The following is a 20,348-nucleotide window of genomic DNA, read 5'->3' as shown; positions in this document are numbered from 1 at the left end:
GAACAACACATCTCGAAGAACAACAGTTACAACGGTGAGTAACCGTCTTTTCTGCATGGTCTCTTTGGCCTCCATTATCCCTTCCCTGGATCTGGGGGACTGGTATGCCGCCCTCGACTTGAAGGACACTTATTTTCATATTTCATTAACCGTCCCACAGAAGGTATCTCAGGTTCATGGTGAACCACAATCACTATCAGTTCACAGTCCTCCCCTTCGGCCTGTCGGCGGCACCTCAAGTGTTCACCAAGTGCATTGCAGTTGTGACCGATTTCTTGTGGAAGCACCAGGTTTAGGTGTTTCTATACCTCGACGACTGGCTGATCAAAGGCTGCTCCAAAGCGCAAGTGGACGCACATGTGAGCCTGATAAGAGCAACTTTCAACAACCTGGGCCTTCTATAGAACATGCAGAAGTCAACTCTGTCCCCCGGTCAGAGGATAGAGTTCATAGGGGCAGTATTGGACTCAAAACAGGCAAGAACGTTTCTATCAGGGTCACATTTTCAGACCCTTTGAGACATCATACAAGGACTCATAGAATTCCTTACTACCACAGCAAGGAATTGCCTAAAGCTCCTTGGCCACATGGTTGCCTGTACTTACATAGTACAGCATGCAAGACTGAGACTCCGACCTCTTCAGGCATGACTAGCCTGGGTTTATCGACCAAAACCGGACAGTCTAGACAAGCGTCACTCTTTCCTGGCCGGTTTTCAAGTCTCTCCTGTGTTGGCTCAGCCCGCATGCGGTGTGTGCAGGTATTCCCTTCTCCAAACCGCAGCCATCCCCGTCACTGGTTATGGACATGTCAGCGATGGGTTGGGGAGCACATCTAGGGGAGCTCAGGACTCGGCCTCTGGTCCTAAGTGGAGCTCTCACTTCACATCAACGTCAGAGAGCTGAGGGCAGTCCGTCTGGCATGCCAGACCTTCCAAACTCACTTGGAGGGGAGATGTGTATCAGTCATGACAGACAATACAACAGCAGTGTTTTATATAAACAGACGGGGGAGCACACTCCTCTCCCCTGTGCCAAGAAGCCCTCAAACTTCTGCATAGCTTACTCAGTACACCTGTAGGCATTTTATCTCCCCGGAGTTCAGTACGAGTTGGTGGACTGTCTCAGCAGGTCCTTTCACAACCATGAGTGGTCCATCCTCCCAGATGTCGTGAACACTATCTTCTGACAGTGGGGAATTCCTCAGATAGACTTGTTCACCACAAGACACAACAGGAAGTGTCCTCAGTTCTGCTCCTTCCTGAATCACAACCTGGGCTTGATCGCAGACGCATTCCTTCTTCCCTGGAAGGACCACCTCCTTTACGCGTTTCCACCCATCCCACTCATCCACAAGGTGCTACTCAAGATTTGGAGGGACAAAGCCGTGGTGATATTGATAGCTCTAGCCTGGCCATGTCAGCACTGGATACATGTCTCTTCTGGAGAGGTCAGTGGAAACCCTACCGCTGCTCCTGGACCTGATAACTTAGAACCACAGCCGCCTTCAACACCCCAACATCGAATGGCTAAACCCAACGGAGCTGGCTTGCTCTGATCCACTTAGGGAAGTCCTCCTTGTCAGTAGGAAACTGTCCACTAGGACCACCTACTTAGCCAAATAGAAGAGATTCACAATTCGGTCATTGCAAAATCGCACGTCTTCTACGCACTCGACAATATCCTTTATCTTGAACTACCTCCTGCACCTAAAGCAGCAAGGGCTTTCTATGTCATCAATAAAAGTCCATTTGGCTGCCATTTTCACCTTTCACCCAGGCGTGGCGGGCTGGTCGGTCTTCATCAACCCAGTAGTTGGATGCTTTCTTAAAGGGCTTGACAGGTTATACTCTCAAGTACGGCAGCCGATCCCAGCCTGGGACCTTAACCTTGTTCTTTCCAAACTAATGGGACTTCCCTTTGAACCACTTGTGACATGTTCTCTGCTCTCTCTCTCCTGGAAGGTGGCAATAACCTCTGCCAGGAGGGTATCCAAACTTAAGGCCCTAACATCTGAGCCTCCTTACAATGTTGTATAAGGACAAGGTTCAGCTTCGGCCACACCCAGCCTTCCTCCCGAAAATTGTCTCCCAGTTTCATGTTAATCAGGATATTTTTCTCCCAGTTTTCTACCCCAAGCCACACACAAAGAGCCGGGAACAAAAACTCCACTCCTTGAAGGTTCGTCGGGGATTAGCCTTCTATATCGAAAGGACAAAGCTGTTTCAAAAATCTGTTCAACTATTCATCGCAGTAGCAGACAGAATGAAAGGGCTCCCAATCTCTTCTCAAAGAATTTCATCATGGATTACATCATGCATCCGGATGTGCTATGACCTGGCGAAAGTACCTGCCCCCACGCTGACAGCGCACTCCACGAGGGCGCAGGCATCTTCAGCGGCATTCCTGGCCCAGGTTCCGACTTAGGAAATTAGCAGGGCTGTGACATGGTCCTCAATCCACACCTGTACCTTGCATTACGCCATTACTCAGTAGGCTAGAGATGATGCAGCCTTTGGCGGAAAGGTGCTTCAATCAGCAAACCCTTGAGCTTTGACCCTGCCTCCAAGTTCCTGCTTGGTAGTCACCTAATTGGAATTGACATGAGCAAGCACTCGAAGAAGAAAAAACGGTTACCTACCTTTCATAACTGTTGTTCTTCAAGTTGTTTTGCACATGTTCATTCTAAGACCCACCCACCTATTCCTCTGTCAGAGCAAAGCCGGCAAGAAGAAACTGAAGTGGCAGCAGGTCGGCAGGGCCCTATATACGGCGCCATGGAGGTGCGACTACAGGGGGCACCTGAGCTGACCCAACGGGTACTGCTAGGGGAAAAACCTTCCGGCTACTGTGCACACAGCACGCACACACCTAATTGGAATGAACACGAGGAACACATCTCGAAGAACAACAGTTACGAAAGGTAGGTAATCATTTTTATTTGCGGGTTGAAATGAGCTCACCTTGCTTTTTATTTTAAAATCAGACTCAAAGAAATGTAGAGCTGAAAGAGACCTCCAGAAATAAACTCCAGCTCCCTGCACTGATGCAGGACCAAGTAAACATAGACCATCCCTGACAGGTGCTTGTTTAACCCATTCTTAACAATCTCCAATGATGGGGATTCCACAGCCTCCCTTGGAAGCCTATTCAAGAGTTTCACTACCCTTATAGTTAGTAAGTTTTTCCTAATACGTAACCTAAATCTTCCTTGCTGCTGATAAAGCCCATTACTTCTTGTCTTGTCTTCAGTGGACATGGAGAACAATTTATCATAGTCCTCTTTGTAACAGTCTTTAACATAATTGAAGACTATTTTCAGGTCCCCCCTCAGTCTTTGTTTCGCAAGACTAAACATGCCCAGTTTTTTTTAACCTTTCCTCATAGGTCAGGCTTTTTTTATTGCTATCCTCTGGACTTTTTCCAATTTGTCCACATCTTTCTTAAGGTGCTTTGCCCAAAATTAGACATAGTACTCCAGCTGAGGCCTCACCAGTGCCAAATAGAGCAGAACAATCACCTCCTGTGTCTTATGTACAACACTCCTGTTCATGCACCTCAGAGTGATATTAGCCTTTTATTTAAACTGTATCATATTGTTGACTTATATTCAATTTGTGATCCACTGTAACCCCCAGATCCTCTCCGGCAGTTCTACAACCTAACTAGTTTTTGCCCATCTTGTAGTTGTGCATTTGATTTTTCCTTCCTAAGTGTAGTACTTTGCACTTCTCCGTATTGAATTTCATCTTGTAGAATTCAGACCAACTCTCCAATTTGTGAAGGTCATTCCTGACTTCCAAAGTGCTTGCAACCACTCCCAGGTTGGCTCATCTGCTCATTCTTCAGTAGATGCAGATATGTATTCCACTACGGTGCATGCACACCCATCACACTGGAGCCAGAGACTTTTGCCTAGCAATACCCATAGAGGGGCGGCACTCATGTCTGTGGCCCCTCCCCTGGCTATATGAAGTAGCGCTGCCAAAACCCCCCTTAGTTCCTTCTCATCACCCATGGCTGGAGTCAGAGCTCTATGTGATTGTAGTCTCATAACTTCGCATTTCATCTTAGCCTAGTTCAGTGGTTCCCAAACTTTAACAACCTGTGAACTCCTTTCACTAAAATGTCAAATCTCGTGAACCCCCTCCTAAAAATGAATATTTCCAAGGATTTTCTCCTTTACCTGAGAATAAATTATAAAAGCAGTGATCTTGGAAATATAAAATTTGTTTTGATGACATGCTTATTACACACTATTTATTATTATTATTTATCATTACAGTATTTTTATTACATTATGAAAATGACAACACTCTTCCAAGATCTCACTTTCGTAGCTTGTATCACTTTGATTAAGCCTGTTATAAGACAAGGCTGCTATGTTTCATCAAGGAGTATCAGATGTGAAACCAGCATGAAGGTATTTAAGAAGCCAACTTAAAGAGTTCCTCCTACATAAGCATTCAGGTCTTGAGCAGTCCAGGCAAACAATGCACGTTACAACAAAGCTTAAACTTGTTCTTCATAATAATTTTAAAAACTATACTAGCTGCCTATTTAATTTTAAAAACCGCAAAAAATATCCACCTCTCTTTCCATTCCTTATAAGGAGTCTTGAAGTTTAAATCTCCTCAGTGTGATAGATATGCTTGCTTTGATCTGCTTAGCTCTTGGAAGTCCAGGGGCTCAGGGCTGCTGGCCCCATGATGCCTGGGGTCCGGGTCCCTAGGGACAGCTCTGTCCGCCATTAGGGAATTTTTTTCCCGAGAACCCCCTGTAACATTTCGCAAACCCCCAGGGGTTCACAAACTCCAGTTTGGGAACCACTGACCTAGTTTATTATATAAAGTTAGTATTAGTTAGGAGTTAGATGGTGTTAGTTGATAGTGTTCCCTGGTGATGCCCTCACAGGGATTTAAACACTGTGCTTTATGTGGAGGGGTGATCCCTTACAGCGACCCTCACATGCAGTGCTTGCCTTGTCTTGGAGTGGCCTACCTTACAGAGAGCTGTTGAATTTGTAAGTCATTTAACAAGCAGACTCAGGTGGCATGGGGCCTTTGCCTCAAGCAGCCCCTGCTTGAACAGGCTATGTGGCCTGTTCCAGTACCGAGGCCCTCCTCAAGATTACCCTCGGGTTTGGAGAGCATGGTTGCCTCTCATTCCAGGGCAGGCGCTTCGCCAGAGACATGGTGGAGCTGCTCTCTGTTGTTGGCACCGAAGAAGAGGTCTCATCACTTTCATCACTTTCAGTATATGAGTCTCCCATTCTGCCTCTCTTCTGCCCCCTCAGTCTTCACCAAATGCATGGCGGTGGTCATGGCATATCTCAGGAGGAAGGGAAGCTACAGCTTTTGTACCTCGACAACTGGCTGCTGAAGGGCAGCTCCAGAGAGGAGGTTCTCGCCCATCTCAACACCACATTGCATTTGCTTAACCATCTGGGACTCATTTAAACACTGCAAAGTCAACTTTGGCTCCCAGTAAAAAAAACTGAGTTTATTGGGGCCCTGTTAGACTCCACAAGGTCAAGAGCATTCTTGCCAACCAACCACTTCCAGACAATTTAACAGGTCTGCCTCAGTCTGCATTCTCAGCGGTTCATGACAGTCCGCGTTTGTCTTAGCCAATTGGGCCACGTGTCCATGTGCGTGCAGGTGGTCCAGTTCTGCAGGTCACACCTTTTCCCCCTTCAGATGGTTTACCGTCCTGCCCTGCATCCTCTGGACAGTTTGATTCACCTCCCTCCATGATTCCTAGATTCCCTATGCTGGTGGGAGTCCCCATTCAGTGTATGCCATGGGGTCCCCTTCGCTCGGCCTCTTCAACCAAGTTAGTGGTTATCTGTGCTTCCTTTCTGGGCTGGGGGGGTGCGTCTGGACTTGTTCAGGGTGCAGGGCCTGTAGTCGGAACAAGAAGTATCATTCCATATCAATGTGTTAGAACTTTGAGCAATCCACAGTGCATGTCAACACTAGCACCGCGAAGTACTATGTGAATAAGCAAGGGGTGGATGCATTCCAGATTACTCTGCTTGGAGGTGATCAACCAGTGGCAATTTTGCATCAAAAAAGACATCACTCTGGTAGCAGTCCATTTGCTGTTGGTAGAAAATTGTCTTGGGGACCATCTCAGCAGGGTTTTCTCCCTGAGCCCCAAATGGTCACTGAAGGAGTGCACTCTCCAAGTTGTCTTCGCAACATGGGGCATCCCCACAATTGACCTGTTTGTGACAATTGAAAACAGGAAGTGTCATCTATTCTGCTCTTAAGGGGGTCCTCAGCCCAGGCTCCCTCTCTGATTCCTTCCACTCCAGATGGTGGTCGGCTCTTCTGTATGCCTTTTCCCCCCATTCCAATCATTCTGCAGGTTACCTTCAGGCTCAAGGCGGATCGGATCAAGCTCATCCTCATTGCCCTAGCATGGCTGAGACAGTGCTCGTTCTCAGACCTCGCGCTGTTGGCTCAGCCTCCCGTACCGCTTCCTCTCCATCCCAACCTGTTTGCTCAGGATCAGGGCTGCACACTCCATCCTACCATCAGCTCCCTGCACCTTTCGGCGTGGCTGCTACATGGCTGAATGAAGAGGAGGAACAGTGCTTGGCGGCTGTCCAACAAATCCTACTCAACAGTAGGAAGTCCTCCACTAGGATGGCCTACTTAGCAAAGTGGAAGAGGTTCCCCGTGTGGTCTTTGGCTGATGGCACCCAACCAGGGCTTCCATCCAAGACATCTTGGAATACCTGCTACATGTTCAGAAATCAGGCTTTGTGCTCAGTTTTCTGAGAGTGCATTTGGCACCAATAGCAGTGTTCCACCCCCCAATTCAAGGGAAATCAGTTTTTTCTAGTGCCATGGTGATAAGATTTCTGAAGGGGCTTCTCTGCTTACATCCCTCAATCTGAGAAATGGCTCCCATGTGGGACCTAAACACGGTTCTGGTGACTCTGATGGGCCCTCTATTCAAGCCCCTTGTGTCCTGTCCGCTGCCCCACCTGTCTCAGAAAACCATGTTCTTGATAACCATCACTTCAGCAAGGAGGGTGTGTGAGCTGCAGGCCCTCATGGCTGAGCTGCCTTACACTCAGTTCTCCAGGGGCAAGGGCAAGGTAATGCTGCAACCACATCCAAAGTTTTTATCCAAAGTGGTCTCTGTTTCATCTGAATCAGGCAGTGTATTTACCTGTTTTTCCCTAAGCCGCGCTTTTCCCCGGCAGAACCACGCCTACATACTCTGGATATCAGGCGATGTCTAGCCTTTTATCTAGACAGGACCAAACCGTTTTGTGTTTCACCTCTCCTATTCGTGTTATATGCGGACCGCATGGAAGGGCAAACAGTCTCTGCACAGATCATCTCTAGATGAATAACATCCTGTATCAAGGCTGCATATGAGATGGCTTTGGCTATGCCTCCTCAGCAGATATGGGCTCACTCCACAAGAGCACAAGTGATATCGATAGTGTTCCTCGGTGACATTTCCACACTGGACATTTGGAGGGTGGCCACATGGTCTCCATAGGAAATTAGGTTTGTTAGTCATAATAGTCCATGCTGGCTATTCCTTATAATGCTATTATTCTCTAGGTGCTCACAAATTGATTGTTTAATAATTTGTTCCAGTATCTTCCCAGATCTCAAAGGCTGACTGGTCTTTAATTCCCTGGGTGCTTTTTGTTTCCCCTTTTTAAAGATAGGTACTATGTTTGCCCTTCTCCAGTCCTCTGAGTCCTCACCTGTCCTCCATGAGTTCTCGAAGATCATCGCTAATGGTTCTGAGATTGCTTCAGCTAATTCCTTAAGTACCCTAGGATAAATCATAGAAGATTAGGGTTGGAAGAGACCTCAGGAGGTCATCTAGTCCAACTTCATCAGGCCCTTGAATACATCTAAATTATCTAAAAAGTCTTTAACCTGGTCTTTCTCTATTTTGGCCTAGGTACCTTTCCCCTTGTGGTTAATATTAATTATGTTGAGTATCTGGTCACTGTTACCCTTCTTAGTGAGGACTGAAGCAAAATAGGCATTACCTCAGCCTTTTGATGTCATCAATTATTAGCTCCCCTTCCCAACTAAGTTAAGGATCTACACTTTCCTTCGTCTTTCTCTTGATCCTAATGTATTTAAAGTACCTCTTCTTGCTTTTTATGTCCCTGGGTAGGTGTAACTCATTTTGTGCTGTAGCCTTTCTTATTTTTGTCCCTACATGCTTCTGCTATTCTTTTGTACTCCTCCATAGCAATTCATCCACTTTTTGTAAGATTCCTTTTTGATTTTCAGGTCACTAAAAAGCTCCTTATGGAGTCATATTGGCCTCTTATTATTCTTCCTGTCTTTCCTTTGCATTGGGATAGTTTGTAGTTGTGCCTTTGCTATTGTCTGCTTAAGAAATTGCCAGCACTCCTGAATTCTGTTTTTCCTTAACTTCCTTCCCATGGGACCTTACCTATCAGTTCTATGATTTTTAATCTGCTTTTTTGAAGTCTATTGTCCTTATTCTGTTGCTCTCACTCCTTCCTTTCCTTAGAATCATTAAATCTATCATTTCGTTATCACTTTCACCTTCCACCTTCAGATTTATTACAGGTTCCTCCCTCATGATCAGAATCAAGTCTAAAATGGCTATCCCCGATGACTATGATTGTTCTATTAGTGTGGTTTAGTCAAGAACTCAGGGCTAAATTCTCTGCTGGCATAACACCATTGGAGTCAGTGGCATTGAGCCAACAGAATACTTTGTCCTCAGTGTAACAATCTGGAAACTCCAGATTCTGATAAAGAAGTGTTCACCATGAAAGGTTGGAACTGTCAGGAAAGCTATGATTCATAGATGTACTGCAAATGACAACTTTCTCTCTTTTTCAGACATTATGTATACTTGCCAACATAGCAGATGGAACAACAGCAAAAGAACTCATTATGACCAATGATGACATCTTGCAGAAAATTAAGTATTACATGGTATGGGGAATTTCTTTGAAGGGTCTGCCCTCTCTTCTTTGCAGGAGTTGAAAGTGGGTACTCTAACATGGCTTAAAAGTTATACAAATGACTAGTATTCAGTATCAAACACTTAATTTCGGTATATCCATCTGTACAGAGAGCGTGTGTTAGTTCAGTTCAAACACTACATGAAGGCAGAGTTAAGGCTGGCGACTCAGTCAAAAGGGAAATCCAAAAATTAAGGCTCCCACAGCAGCCTTACAGTGTATTAAGGTACACATGTAGCACCAGACAGTAATGGAAGGGAAGGTGTTTCCGCCTTAATTAGGTGTATCTGATAGAGATTTTGATAAATGCTCCCCTTGGGGTAGGGGGAGCTTGGGGTCACAGACTCCAATCCTCCAGATCTCAGGCAGCTGCAAGAAAAGGAAGCTGCATCCTAGTAGCAGGCTAACTCATGCTTAGTGCTGTTTGGCTTCGCCCTTTCCCTAGGCAGCAAGATTCCTTCGGCTCCCAGGCCTTTCCAGCCTATTTAATGTAAATGTTTTATTGTACAAAACAAGAAGCCCCATCTTTGCATCCTGGGCACTTCTGACATTTACGTAAACAGGGTAAATCAAAAAAGAAACAGCAAACCCAAAACACAATAATACCAAATAACCAGCAGCACAAAGCAATAACCCAAATGCCCCATTTCCCCATGCAGGGTGGATAAAATCAATGATTTTTAAAAAATGGATTTTTTTTTAATTTAAATCAGATTTTTTTGATAAAATGCTTTTTGAGGAAAAAACCTATCTAAAGATAGATACATTATAGCTCAAAGATATCTCATCATGGAATAGGGATTATAAATTCTAATTCTATAGTATGAGACAATATAGTCATGTAATGTTTAAGATAAGTTTTGTAAATGAGTTCCAATAGTTCATGGATTAGGGACCCAATCTTATGGGGTTCCAGGCGCTTCTGTATAGATTATTTAGGTTAATCTTTCTATCTACCCAATGGAACTCAGTGCTCAGTCTAGAAGATACCATCAAAGATGCTTAGTTTTGCAGTTCTCAGACTGTGGATTTGTGTCTCCAGAGATAACATGCTTGTTAACAGCAAAAATGTTTTTAAATAAATGAATAATATATAGAGGTGAGAAATAACAGACCTCAACCCTATTGTCCCTCTGCAAATTTGTGTATACAGAGTCAATCCCTTACCTTTCTCTAAAAGTGCAAAGTTTCAAAAAGTTCAACGAATAGAAGATTGTTGGGGGCCGAACAGATCTGGACAATGAGAAGAAGTCTGGAGATAAATGTGAAAAGGGAGGGACAGGCAGTAGAAACAAAAGTGAAACTGTTTGAGCTGCATATTCAAGAAGTCTTGAGGACTTTCTGAGTGTAGCCTTCATTGATTTGAGATCTACAATACCATTCTCTCACTAGAAGGGAAAACCTATAATGGCAGCAGGCCGTAAAAGAGACCCAGTTTGGGAATATTTTAATGAAGTTCCTCTACCTGTGGGTAAGACAGGCATGCATGCAAAATGCAAACAGTGCAACAAAGAAATGCAAGACCTGGTTGCCCGAATGAAACAACATCATGAGAAGTGTTCCTTCTCAGGAGGAAGCTGCATTGAAGATGATGAAAGGAACCTGTCTGAACATGCAGGATCTTCAGGTTGGTAAACTTTTTTATTTCATACTTCTTTCTTAAGGCCTGCCTGTCTTCCTTCTGGACTAGTCTTGAATTCTCATGTTTGGGCAAAAAATATAGTAGTTACTCTATTTTAGATGCAGTTGTAATAAAAAATAAATAGCTGAAATAGGCAGATCTTCCTTTTATAATTTCACCTTTAAAGTAGTACTGAGTGTCAGTGAATGCAATGAGTAATACTAAATGAGCAGTATGGTAATAATAATTAAATAACTGCATTGACTTATTTTGTTTAGGAGAATCCATCCTCAACATACAGGATTCTGAAAACTATCCACCTTCAAGATCACCATCATTTTCTACAGTTTCAGAGTTATCTGCCAATGATAATGTTTCAGTCACATCATGTATGTCACACAGCCACAGTATATCACCTGTAGCAAAAAGGAAAAAAAAAAAATCTCCATCATCCAGAAACAACCATAGATAAGTTCGTGCTAAGAACCAGCAGATTACAAAAAGAGGTAATTGATGAAAAAATTGCCCAGTTTGCTTATGCAACAAACTCTCCTTTTCGTATGACTGAGAACCCACACTTCATTAATATGATCCAGTCATTAAGACCAGGATACAGTTCACCCAACAGAGCAGATGTCGCAGGCAAATTCCTGGATAAAGTGTATGAAAGAGAAATTGAGCAGTGTGCAAAAGGTCTAGAGGGTGAAATTGTTAACCTGAGTCTTGATGGGTGGAGCAATGTCCACAATGATCCTGTTGTACGTGCTTGTGTGACAACAGAAGAAGGGAATGTCTTCCTTACAGAAACAATTGATACATCAGGAAATGCACACAACAGCAGAATACTTACAAGAAGTAGCAGTAAAAGCTATAACAAACTGAACAAAAATTCAAATGTCTAGTATGCAGCTTCGTCACAGACAATGCAAGCAGCAAATGTATCCAAGATGAGAAGAAATTTAGAAGAGTGCCAAGCCAATAACATACAGTTGCAGTGCTCATTTGATGCACCTCCTAGCCAAAGACTTCAGTGTTCCAGAAATAAAGGCTAATGTTGTTGAAATTGCAAAATACTTCCATAACAACCACTTTGCAGCAGCTGCTCTGAAAAACGTGGGAGGAACCAAGCTAACTCTCCCACAAGAAGTACGATGGAACTCAGTAGTGGACTGTTTTGAGCACTATATCAAGAACTGGCCTAATCTGATGACAGTTTGTGAACAAAACTGTGAAAAAAGAGATTGCACTGTCACAGCCAAAATTCTCAACATTGGGCTTAAGAGATGTTGAACACATGCTGAGTACCCTGAAGCCTATTTCTGTAGCCTTGAACAAAATGCAGGGAAATAGCTGTTTTATTGCTGACGCTGTTGAAATTTGGAAGGAACTGAGTGAGATCTTAAAAAGAGAAATATGCAATGGCAGAGTTAAATTACAAGCATTAAAAAAATGAATGGGACAAGCACTATCTCCAGCTCATTTTCTTGCAAATATTCTCAATACTCGGTACCAAGGTCAAACCTTAACTGCTGAAGAAGAGGAGTTGGCTTATGACATGGACATCCAGCAATCATCCCTCCATAACGACAACTATAATAAACTTCAGAGCTAAGGGTGAACCATTCAAGAAATACATGTTTGCTGATGATGTTTTAAAGAAAGTCACACCAGTGAACTGGTGGAAGTCACTTAAGGACTTGGATTCAGAGACTGTTGAACTGATAATCTCGCTTTTAACAGCAGTAGGTTCTTCTGCCAGTGTAGAAAGAATATTTTCTTCCTTTGGACTAATTCATTCCAAATTGAAAAATCGTTTGGGACCTGAAAAGGCAGGAAAGCTTGTTTTTCTTTTCCAGATTATGAACAAACAGGAAAATGAAGGTGAAGATGACTGAGTTAGCTGCAGAAGCCAGTATTTTAAGTTTCTCATGTTGACCTGGCTGACATAGTCGATTTAATTTTTTTATTAATTTTTCATGTAACTATTTTAGTTAAAAACAATTTTAACAAAAACAAACCTGATTTTAAAAAACTTGAATGTTTAACTAAATGCTTGTTTTGTTAAAATATGATATGTTTGCTGTCGAAGAAAAAAATCCAGAATACATAACGTTGTTATTTTAGTTAAATAAAACAATTTAAATGTCTGTCTGGTGATGTTCTCCTCCTAATACAGCATGGCAAGAAAATCCTCCAAATATTAATGATTAACCTGTTGAATTGGAGATAGTTCACCTCCCAATGACTTCATAAATATCTGCTTCGATTACCTTTGGTAAATGAAATAACCAATCATTCATTTTCTGATATAGCTGTAAAACTAATCTGAAGAGTTTTCAAAATAAATCACTGTTTAAAAATGTATAGTGTGTACCTTCTAAAAATTAAACCTACATTTCTCTGAGTTGTGAAGAATATGTATTAAGATTATAACAACCAACAAGAATGCATTTTTATGTAGAAATCCATGATTAAATCGAGTCTTCCTGACTAGTGATTTAAATCAAATCCACCCTGTCCCCACGTCACCCCTAGCAAGACTAGCCTTCAACAGCCCTAAAAAGAAGTGCCTTGCAGCATGGCCTGAAGAATAACAGATTCAGGCTTGTTTGGCCCCTCAAGTATTGGCTCCGTTGCATGTCCTTTAGCTGAGGCGAGCATGGATTCCAGTGTTGGTTTGTTAACCTGCCTGTATGGAATTAACACTGATCTGTACCCCTCTAGTTAGCATCTCATTGGGATAGATAGAGATGAGTTCATCCCTTTGCTGCTTCTCTTGGGGTAGGTCAATGGTTTTCAGACTTTTTAGGCTACTTTTAATATAGTCTGCCGCATACCCCCATCTGAGATAGGCAGAGGCGACACGGGGGGGGGCATGCAGGGTCATGTCCCTCCCCCCAGATTTCTGCCTTCCATTTAGCAACAGCTTCTAGAAGTTTTCAAACTGTGGGGTGTGAGAAATGTTTGGCGAGGGGAAGGGTGAGTAGCAACGCCAGGTGGCTCGGGCCAGCCCCGCACAGCAGGGCTCAGGGAGGGAGCCCCACCTGCACCCCTGACTCACCTTAGTGGGCTTCCAAACCTGTTTGAGTTGGGGGGTGCAACAAAAAATTGTAACTCAAATGGGGAGCGCAGTGCAAAAAGTTTGGTGTCTCCACCCTCAGCCTGCTCAGTTTCACACATGGAAGGGCCCTCTCAACGTGCAGTTACATGACTCCATCATGTGCTCCATGAACTCATTATTAAAGGGGCAACTGAGCCTTGGAACAGAGTGAAGGGATGTGTATCTGAGCACCAGAACCAACGCTTTGTTACACAACCAGTTCAGCAGAGAAATCTAAATAGACATGTTCCCCAAACACCTATTAAAGACCAGGCTAGTTGCTATAGGAATGAGAGCACACAGTCTGTGCATAGCTGTCCTTCCATTTGGTGCCTCTTGAACAACAGGCCAAGGCAGAATCAAAACAAATATTTTATAACTGTGTTGAAAACAACTTGCTGGTATCTCAAGACATAACAGAAACACAGCAGACCTTAAGAAACACCAGCTGTTAACCGGCTCATCCCAGCTGCCTGAGAGTGAGAGTCCCGAAATAGAAAGCAAGTCTGAGGAGAACACAGTTATGCTCAGGAGCGGTGTGGCTGGTACAATCTTCCTGATGACCTATAGGCTGGACTGGACTGAACCTGATGCCAGATGGGAGAGTGGCAGCAGCAAGAGCCTCTTGACTTCATGGTTAGTGTAGTGAGTGTAACAATGTCTGCAATATGGTGAAGGTAGAATCTGTTTTGAAATCAAGGACAAAATAACTCTCCATTCAAAGAACACTGTACCTGACTGCCCTAAATAGCAGTAATGTCTTTGGTGCAGATCGTGGATGAGGAATTGCCCATGCTTTTTTACCTCAGTCCTTAAGTGAATGTTAGAAAATGTACATCTACAAAGTTTTGTGATATTTAGCTTCTGAAACTCCAAAAATTCTGTTTCTATATTCAGAGTCATTCGAATACTAAACTTCAGCTTGCTGCCATGTTTTGCATATCTAATCTCATATGGAATGAAGAAGAAGGTAAGAGACCCTCATACTTTTATGTATTGTCTTGGACAGAAAGTATTGTCAAAACAAAATCCTCTCAAGGAAGAGAATGGCCAATGTTAGGTAGTAGTACAATGGGACTCAGTCTTGACTATGTATGCCCTATACAAACACAGTGAAATACAGTCCATGCCCCAGTGGGCTTAAGGTCTAGATGCAAGATGCAGCAAGTGATTATTATAGACAATAGCGAGGCTGGGGGAGGGAGGGCAATGAGACTAAGGTCCCAGCTGGTCGCTGTGACACAGCTTAAGGTTCCTGAAGGACAACAGAAATCGGGGATGCTTTGTGCACCCACATTATGGACTTGCATGACCTAATAGAAGACGGAGAATATGCATTTATGAATGTGATTGTACAGGGTTTGCAGTAAATGAGGTATTGCCATTATCACTTAATGAAATGGGGTGGGGGGAGAATTGATTGCCATGCATTGTACTTGTGAATGACATAGCTGCTTATGCAGTGGAGGGTGGGGGCCAAGAACCTGTGAATTTATAGTATTGAGTAGATGAATGTATTGAGAAACAGTGTTTGGATACAATTTACAGGTTACACCTTATGTGTTTACCATTATTGTTTGAAATATACATAATATGATATATCGTGCAATAATGGTAATAAAATCCACCATTAGTGGATACATGCTTCTTCCTGCAGTTTGTAATAAATTTTGCATTGGGTCATAAACCGGAAATCCCTCCCATCCCTATATTAACAACAACGAACATGGAGCCAGAAATTAACCAGGCTGAGGGGCTACTGCCTCTTGTTTCTGCTGCCAGTTGTGTGGCAGGCTGCTCCGCCAGGATGGCATCAAATAGCTCCTCTGAGTAGGGACCTAGAATGTGCTGCAAAGCTTCCTCAGGGTCTGTCCCAGTTTGGTCACTTCAGCAGCCTCATCTGGTACATGATGGGTCCCCTCCAGTCCTATACTGGATTCGGGGGTGAGAAGGTCACCATCCAAGCTTAACAGACTGTCGTGAAGCATTTGTGGCTCAGTGCTTGGCACAGTATCCAGTACCCACTCAAGCTCTTTGTAAAAGGGGCAGGATGACAGCGAGTTTCCAGAGGTGCAGTTCTCATGCCTGGCTTACAGTGGTCATTTTGAGCCACTTAATCTGCTCTCTGCACTGGTTAACCGGTCAAGTGAATCCCCAGTGCTGCCAGCTTCTTTGCTATTTCCTGGTACTTGTGGTCATTCCTCGAATTCTTGCTGAAGTCAAACTGTTTGCTCACCTCGCACCACCGATTAACCAAAATCAGACTACGTTCCTGTGACCACGTAGCAGCACACTTGGCAAAGGACTTCTACATGTTGGTGGCCATTACAAACTCAGAAGAAGGTTCACTTTGCTTGCAGCTCAGCGGTCGGAATAAAATGGAAGGGTTAAATGCTGAGCAGTTGTACTTTACCTAGAGGGCTGGCTTCCATTTCTTGGGAGTTGATTGGCCAGTTTTGGGATAAAAATCACAGAGAACACCATCCCATGGGAGTGTTGAATAGCATTGGTGGACTCTCAGGACCTGAGTCTGTGAGGCCCGGGCCCGAGCTGTTTCCACATTGCAGAATGATGCCATTTGGACCCAAGTCATTGCAGGGCCTGGGCTCAAACCCTTCACCCCTGTAGGGTCCTGGGCTTGGGCCCAGATCAGACAGAATTATGTGTTAGACAGGAAGGGGGTTTGGGCTTGAGCCTGAGTCTAAGCTCGGGCTTACATTGCAGTTTAGACATATCCTATGAATCAGGAGTTGGAAGGCCACGGAGTTGCGGAGCAGAAGATGGGAGCAGTGCTAGGGAGGGGGTGGTGTGAGTGGAAATGGGGTTGGGGGAGAATGACTCTTAGATTGGTGGTTACATTCTCTAAATCTGCTGTGGTGTTCCTCAACAAGGAGACTTATTTTTGTAGTTTGATCTCCCACTCTCCTGCTGAGTAATTTGAGAATGTGGAGCATCAGGAACAAATCTCACTTCAGCATGTAAAACTTCACGCTGTATTTCCAGCATTCTGATTTCCTGTATTCGCTTGTGTTGTACTCTGAGTGCTAGAAGTTTCTCTGTAACAAATTTTCAGCTAAATACACCCAGTATCAGAGACAGAGTTGGAAAGGAAGAAGCCAGTCAGAGTCAAACTCCTTACTTTATAATAAAATCTCTTAAGGTTCTTGCCTGTTTAATTTTCTCTCATTTATTCATGTGAAAAAAATTGAAGGGAAAAAAATTTAGTAGCTTCTTCTAAAAGGAAAAGACAGAGCAGCCGTAGGTTAAGTAGACCTAAAAGGCTTCTTAGCACAGCATTTTATTTGCATCCACATATTATATCCCCTCATAGCACATGCCTGTCTCCAATTCTTTTTTATCATTTTTAATAAATCACTTGTTTGATGTTATCCCCTATAATGTGATTTATTTTTTTTAGGTTCACAAGAACGCCAAGATAAACTACGAGATATCGGAATAGTAGATATTCTACACAAACTGAGTCAGTCATCAGATCCAAATCTTTGTGACAAGTAAGTATAAAAGAACCCCCAAAATAGAGATCAGAGGGAATTCTGTGCTTTTTTTAAAAAAAATCTTGTTTTGAAAGCATTTGGATTACAGAAAAATCCATGAGTCAGTGCTGCATGCAGAAGACAGGCCCTTTACATTGATGAGTCCTGCCACATATGAATAAAATATGATATTCATCTTATTTGAAGAATGCTTGCTAAGTAGGATTTATGACAAGTCCTAAGGCAGGACAGACACCAAGATGGTTATCCACTCATACATCATCTCCCTCCTCAAAAACAGCAGTACACGTTGACACAACATTAGCACTTTTCCAGGTCTCTGGAACTTTTCCAGTATTCCATGTTTTACTAAAAAATAAGGAGGTTTCAGGATCCTCAGCTAATTTTTATTTTTTTTTAAATCTTGAGTATAATTTATCCGGTCTTGCAAACTTAATGTGTAACTTTAGTAGTATGCAGTGTTGTAGCCATGTCAGTCCCAGGATATTAGAGAGACATGGTGGGTGAGATAATATCTTTTATTGGACGAACTTCTGTTTGGTGAGACAAGCTTTAAACCTTACACAGAGCTCTTCTTCAGGTCTGGGAAATGTACTCAAAGTGTCACAGCTAAACACAAGGTGGAACAGTTTGTTTAGCATAAGTAGTTACATATTTCAAGGGACCATTTAAATACAGCCAAGTTCAAAGTTATACATCTAGGAACAGGGCCGGCTCTAGGTTTTTTGCCACCCAAAGCAAAAAAATTTTTGGCTGCTCCCCACCTGAGCCCTGGGCTCTCACCCCCCACCACCACCACCAGTGCCCTCCCCCACCCGCATGCCCTGCCGCCCCAGCCCTGGGCTCCCCCCACCAGTGCTGACTCTGCCCGCTCCCCCCTCACCTCCAGCCGGTCCGGCGCTGGCAGGGTCGGGGTAAGCAGCGGGGCTCCCAGGCCGCGCTTCAGCCCAGGGTCGCCTCCAGGACCAGCTGGGACCCAGGAGGGCAAAGCCGGGGGACCGCCCTGGCAGGGGGTTGAGGAGCTGGGGCAGGGCAGCCCCAGAGGGAGCGGAGCCCCGGAGAGCAGGACGCAGGCCCCTGCCCTCTATGGCCCCGCTGCTGCTGTTGCTTCTGGCCGCCCTGCCGCAGTCCCTGGGCGGCTCGGGCCGCTTCGCCCAGCCCCGGCTGCGGCACTGGGGGGCGGCCGCCCTGCGGCACCTGCAAGCGGCTCCGTGTGCCCCGCGGGGCGGCCCCCAGCCCGAGTGTCCCCCCACTCGGAGCCTGCCCGGCCCAGCCACAAGGTGCGGGCGCTGCTCCCCCACGGCGTGAACTGCAGTGGCCCTAGGGCACCCCCGCGCACAATGCGCTGCTGCTGCTAGGGCCATCTCTAGGCTTTTGCCGCCTGAAGCGCAAAAAAAAAAAAAAAAAAGTTGCCAGAATGCTGCCCCTGAAAATGTGCCGCCCCAAGCACATGCTTGGTTTGCTGGTGCCTAGAACCGGCCTTGTCTAGGAACAAGGAATGCAGCCCATACCTACAGAATGGGGCATTGTTTCCTGGAAAGCAATGACTCTGAAAAGGATCTATGAGTGAGAGTGGACAGACAACTCAGTATGAGCTACTAGTGCAATCCTGGAGCAAAGAGGACTTATGCACTCCTTCCATGTTGTCATATTCTGGGGTGCAATCCAGACCAGTGGATTAGATCTGGTTTAATGACTGTTTGGCACTACTCATTGCTCATGTAGCATAAAAGAGTTTTCCTCCTAGCCGAAGAAAACAGCACAAATGGCATTAGGCTCTATTTTTGCTGAGAAACCTCAGGCTTTGCCATCTTAACGTATTAATAGTTTAGCCTTTTATTGCCACACTAACAGTTCCTCCCTCACACACTAGCCTTGTGCACAGAATGTCATATGGGATAAATGTTAACCATGAATCTCCAGTGGGTGTTTGTTTTTTGAAGTCCAGATTCAATGGCTAATGGAATATTTGTAATTTCAGGGCGAAGACAGCACTCCAGCAGTATCTTGCATGATCAAAGACTAAGTGAATCTTTGGACACCCCTCGTGTGTTTAAGGACTAAAAGGAAATAGCCTCAACTGATTCCTTATATTTGCACAAGTCACCTTGGGCTGCATTTCTCTCAGGTGCAGGGAGCTGCTTTGCAGAAACAGTTTAGGTGATCAGGTCTCCAATGCACTTGAACTTTTTTGAGGTAGTTCTTTACTCAGAGGACTATTGTGGAGGGTTTTGTTTTTGTGTTTTTTCCTGAGCTACCTGGACTCTCTAATAGAACAATCAATCATCATTTTCTTTTGGGCCTACAATTTTCTGCTTTTGCTGCAGCCTGCGTGTGTGTTTGGGTGTATGTGTGAGTGTGATACCTCAAAATTTTGTTTTCCTTTTTTGTGTGAAAATCTTTTTCTACACATTTTCAAGGGTTAACCATTGTTTGCTGTATGAATACTTTAATGAATTATATACAGTTTGAATGAAAGGTTATTTAAAAAAAAAACACTGTATCCCATAAAGTTTATTTTGAATTTTGAACAGGTGAATGTTTTTAAGTAAAACATATGCATTTCTGAACCTAAGCTTAACTTATATTCCTTTTTGAAGAGAAAAATTGAGGAATACAGTAGACTCAAATAACAGCCAGCATATTCTGTGCTATGAAAAAATCTAAGAGATAGCATTTTACTGCCCCACAGTCAACAGGTACTAATGTCATTTTCAGCTCAGTAGAATGGGTCAAAAGGATTATTTGGGGTTTTTAAATGTTTAGAAGACAAGGGTGGACTCTCACTCTCACCAATTGTATAACTGTTGTGTTGATCTTCTGCCAAAAAGAAATATGTGGATGTAATATCAGCACTGGCTTGGGTGAATGAGCCTATTGCTGTGAAATCCAAGATCTTGCTGAGATTATTGCTGAAAGATTGGCTTGTCTCAGTGATAAGGAACACCAGCTGACTGTGACACCAAGATACATCAAACAGGTAGCACGTTGCAAGACTTGTACTTTCAAGATACCAAAAGGACCTGGCAAGTTATGGCTTAAGGGACTTGTTTGGTCATACAGATCAGTTCACTGCTATATAAAATATTTCTCCATAATATTAGCTGAATAGGTTAGATTG

At 44.0% G+C, this 20,348-nt stretch overlaps 1 protein-coding gene across 3 annotated transcripts in view; it reads left to right on the top strand.

The window, feature by feature from the left end:
- The window catches only part of ARMC8 (armadillo repeat containing 8), a 208,208-nt gene extending 188,782 nt beyond the window's left edge, over positions 1–19,426 (top strand). For all 3 annotated transcript variants that reach the window (XM_065410557.1, XM_065410556.1, XM_065410555.1), the window contains 4 exons: positions 8,867–8,962; positions 14,610–14,682; positions 17,131–17,224; positions 19,209–19,426. In XM_065410557.1, the coding sequence (XP_065266629.1) occupies positions 8,867–8,962; positions 14,610–14,682; positions 17,131–17,224; positions 19,209–19,242 (297 nt within the window). In that variant the 3' untranslated portion in view covers positions 19,243–19,426. The remainder of the gene's footprint in view (positions 1–8,866; positions 8,963–14,609; positions 14,683–17,130; positions 17,225–19,208) is intronic.
- The last annotated feature ends 922 nt before the right edge of the window (positions 19,427–20,348 follow it).

The sequence above is a fragment of the Emys orbicularis genome, chromosome 9 (genome assembly GCF_028017835.1).
Source record: "Emys orbicularis isolate rEmyOrb1 chromosome 9, rEmyOrb1.hap1, whole genome shotgun sequence".
Taxonomy (NCBI): domain Eukaryota; kingdom Metazoa; phylum Chordata; order Testudines; family Emydidae; genus Emys; species Emys orbicularis.
The sequence above is the reverse complement of the archived record's forward strand: the minus strand, read 5'-3'. Positions and strand labels throughout refer to the sequence as shown.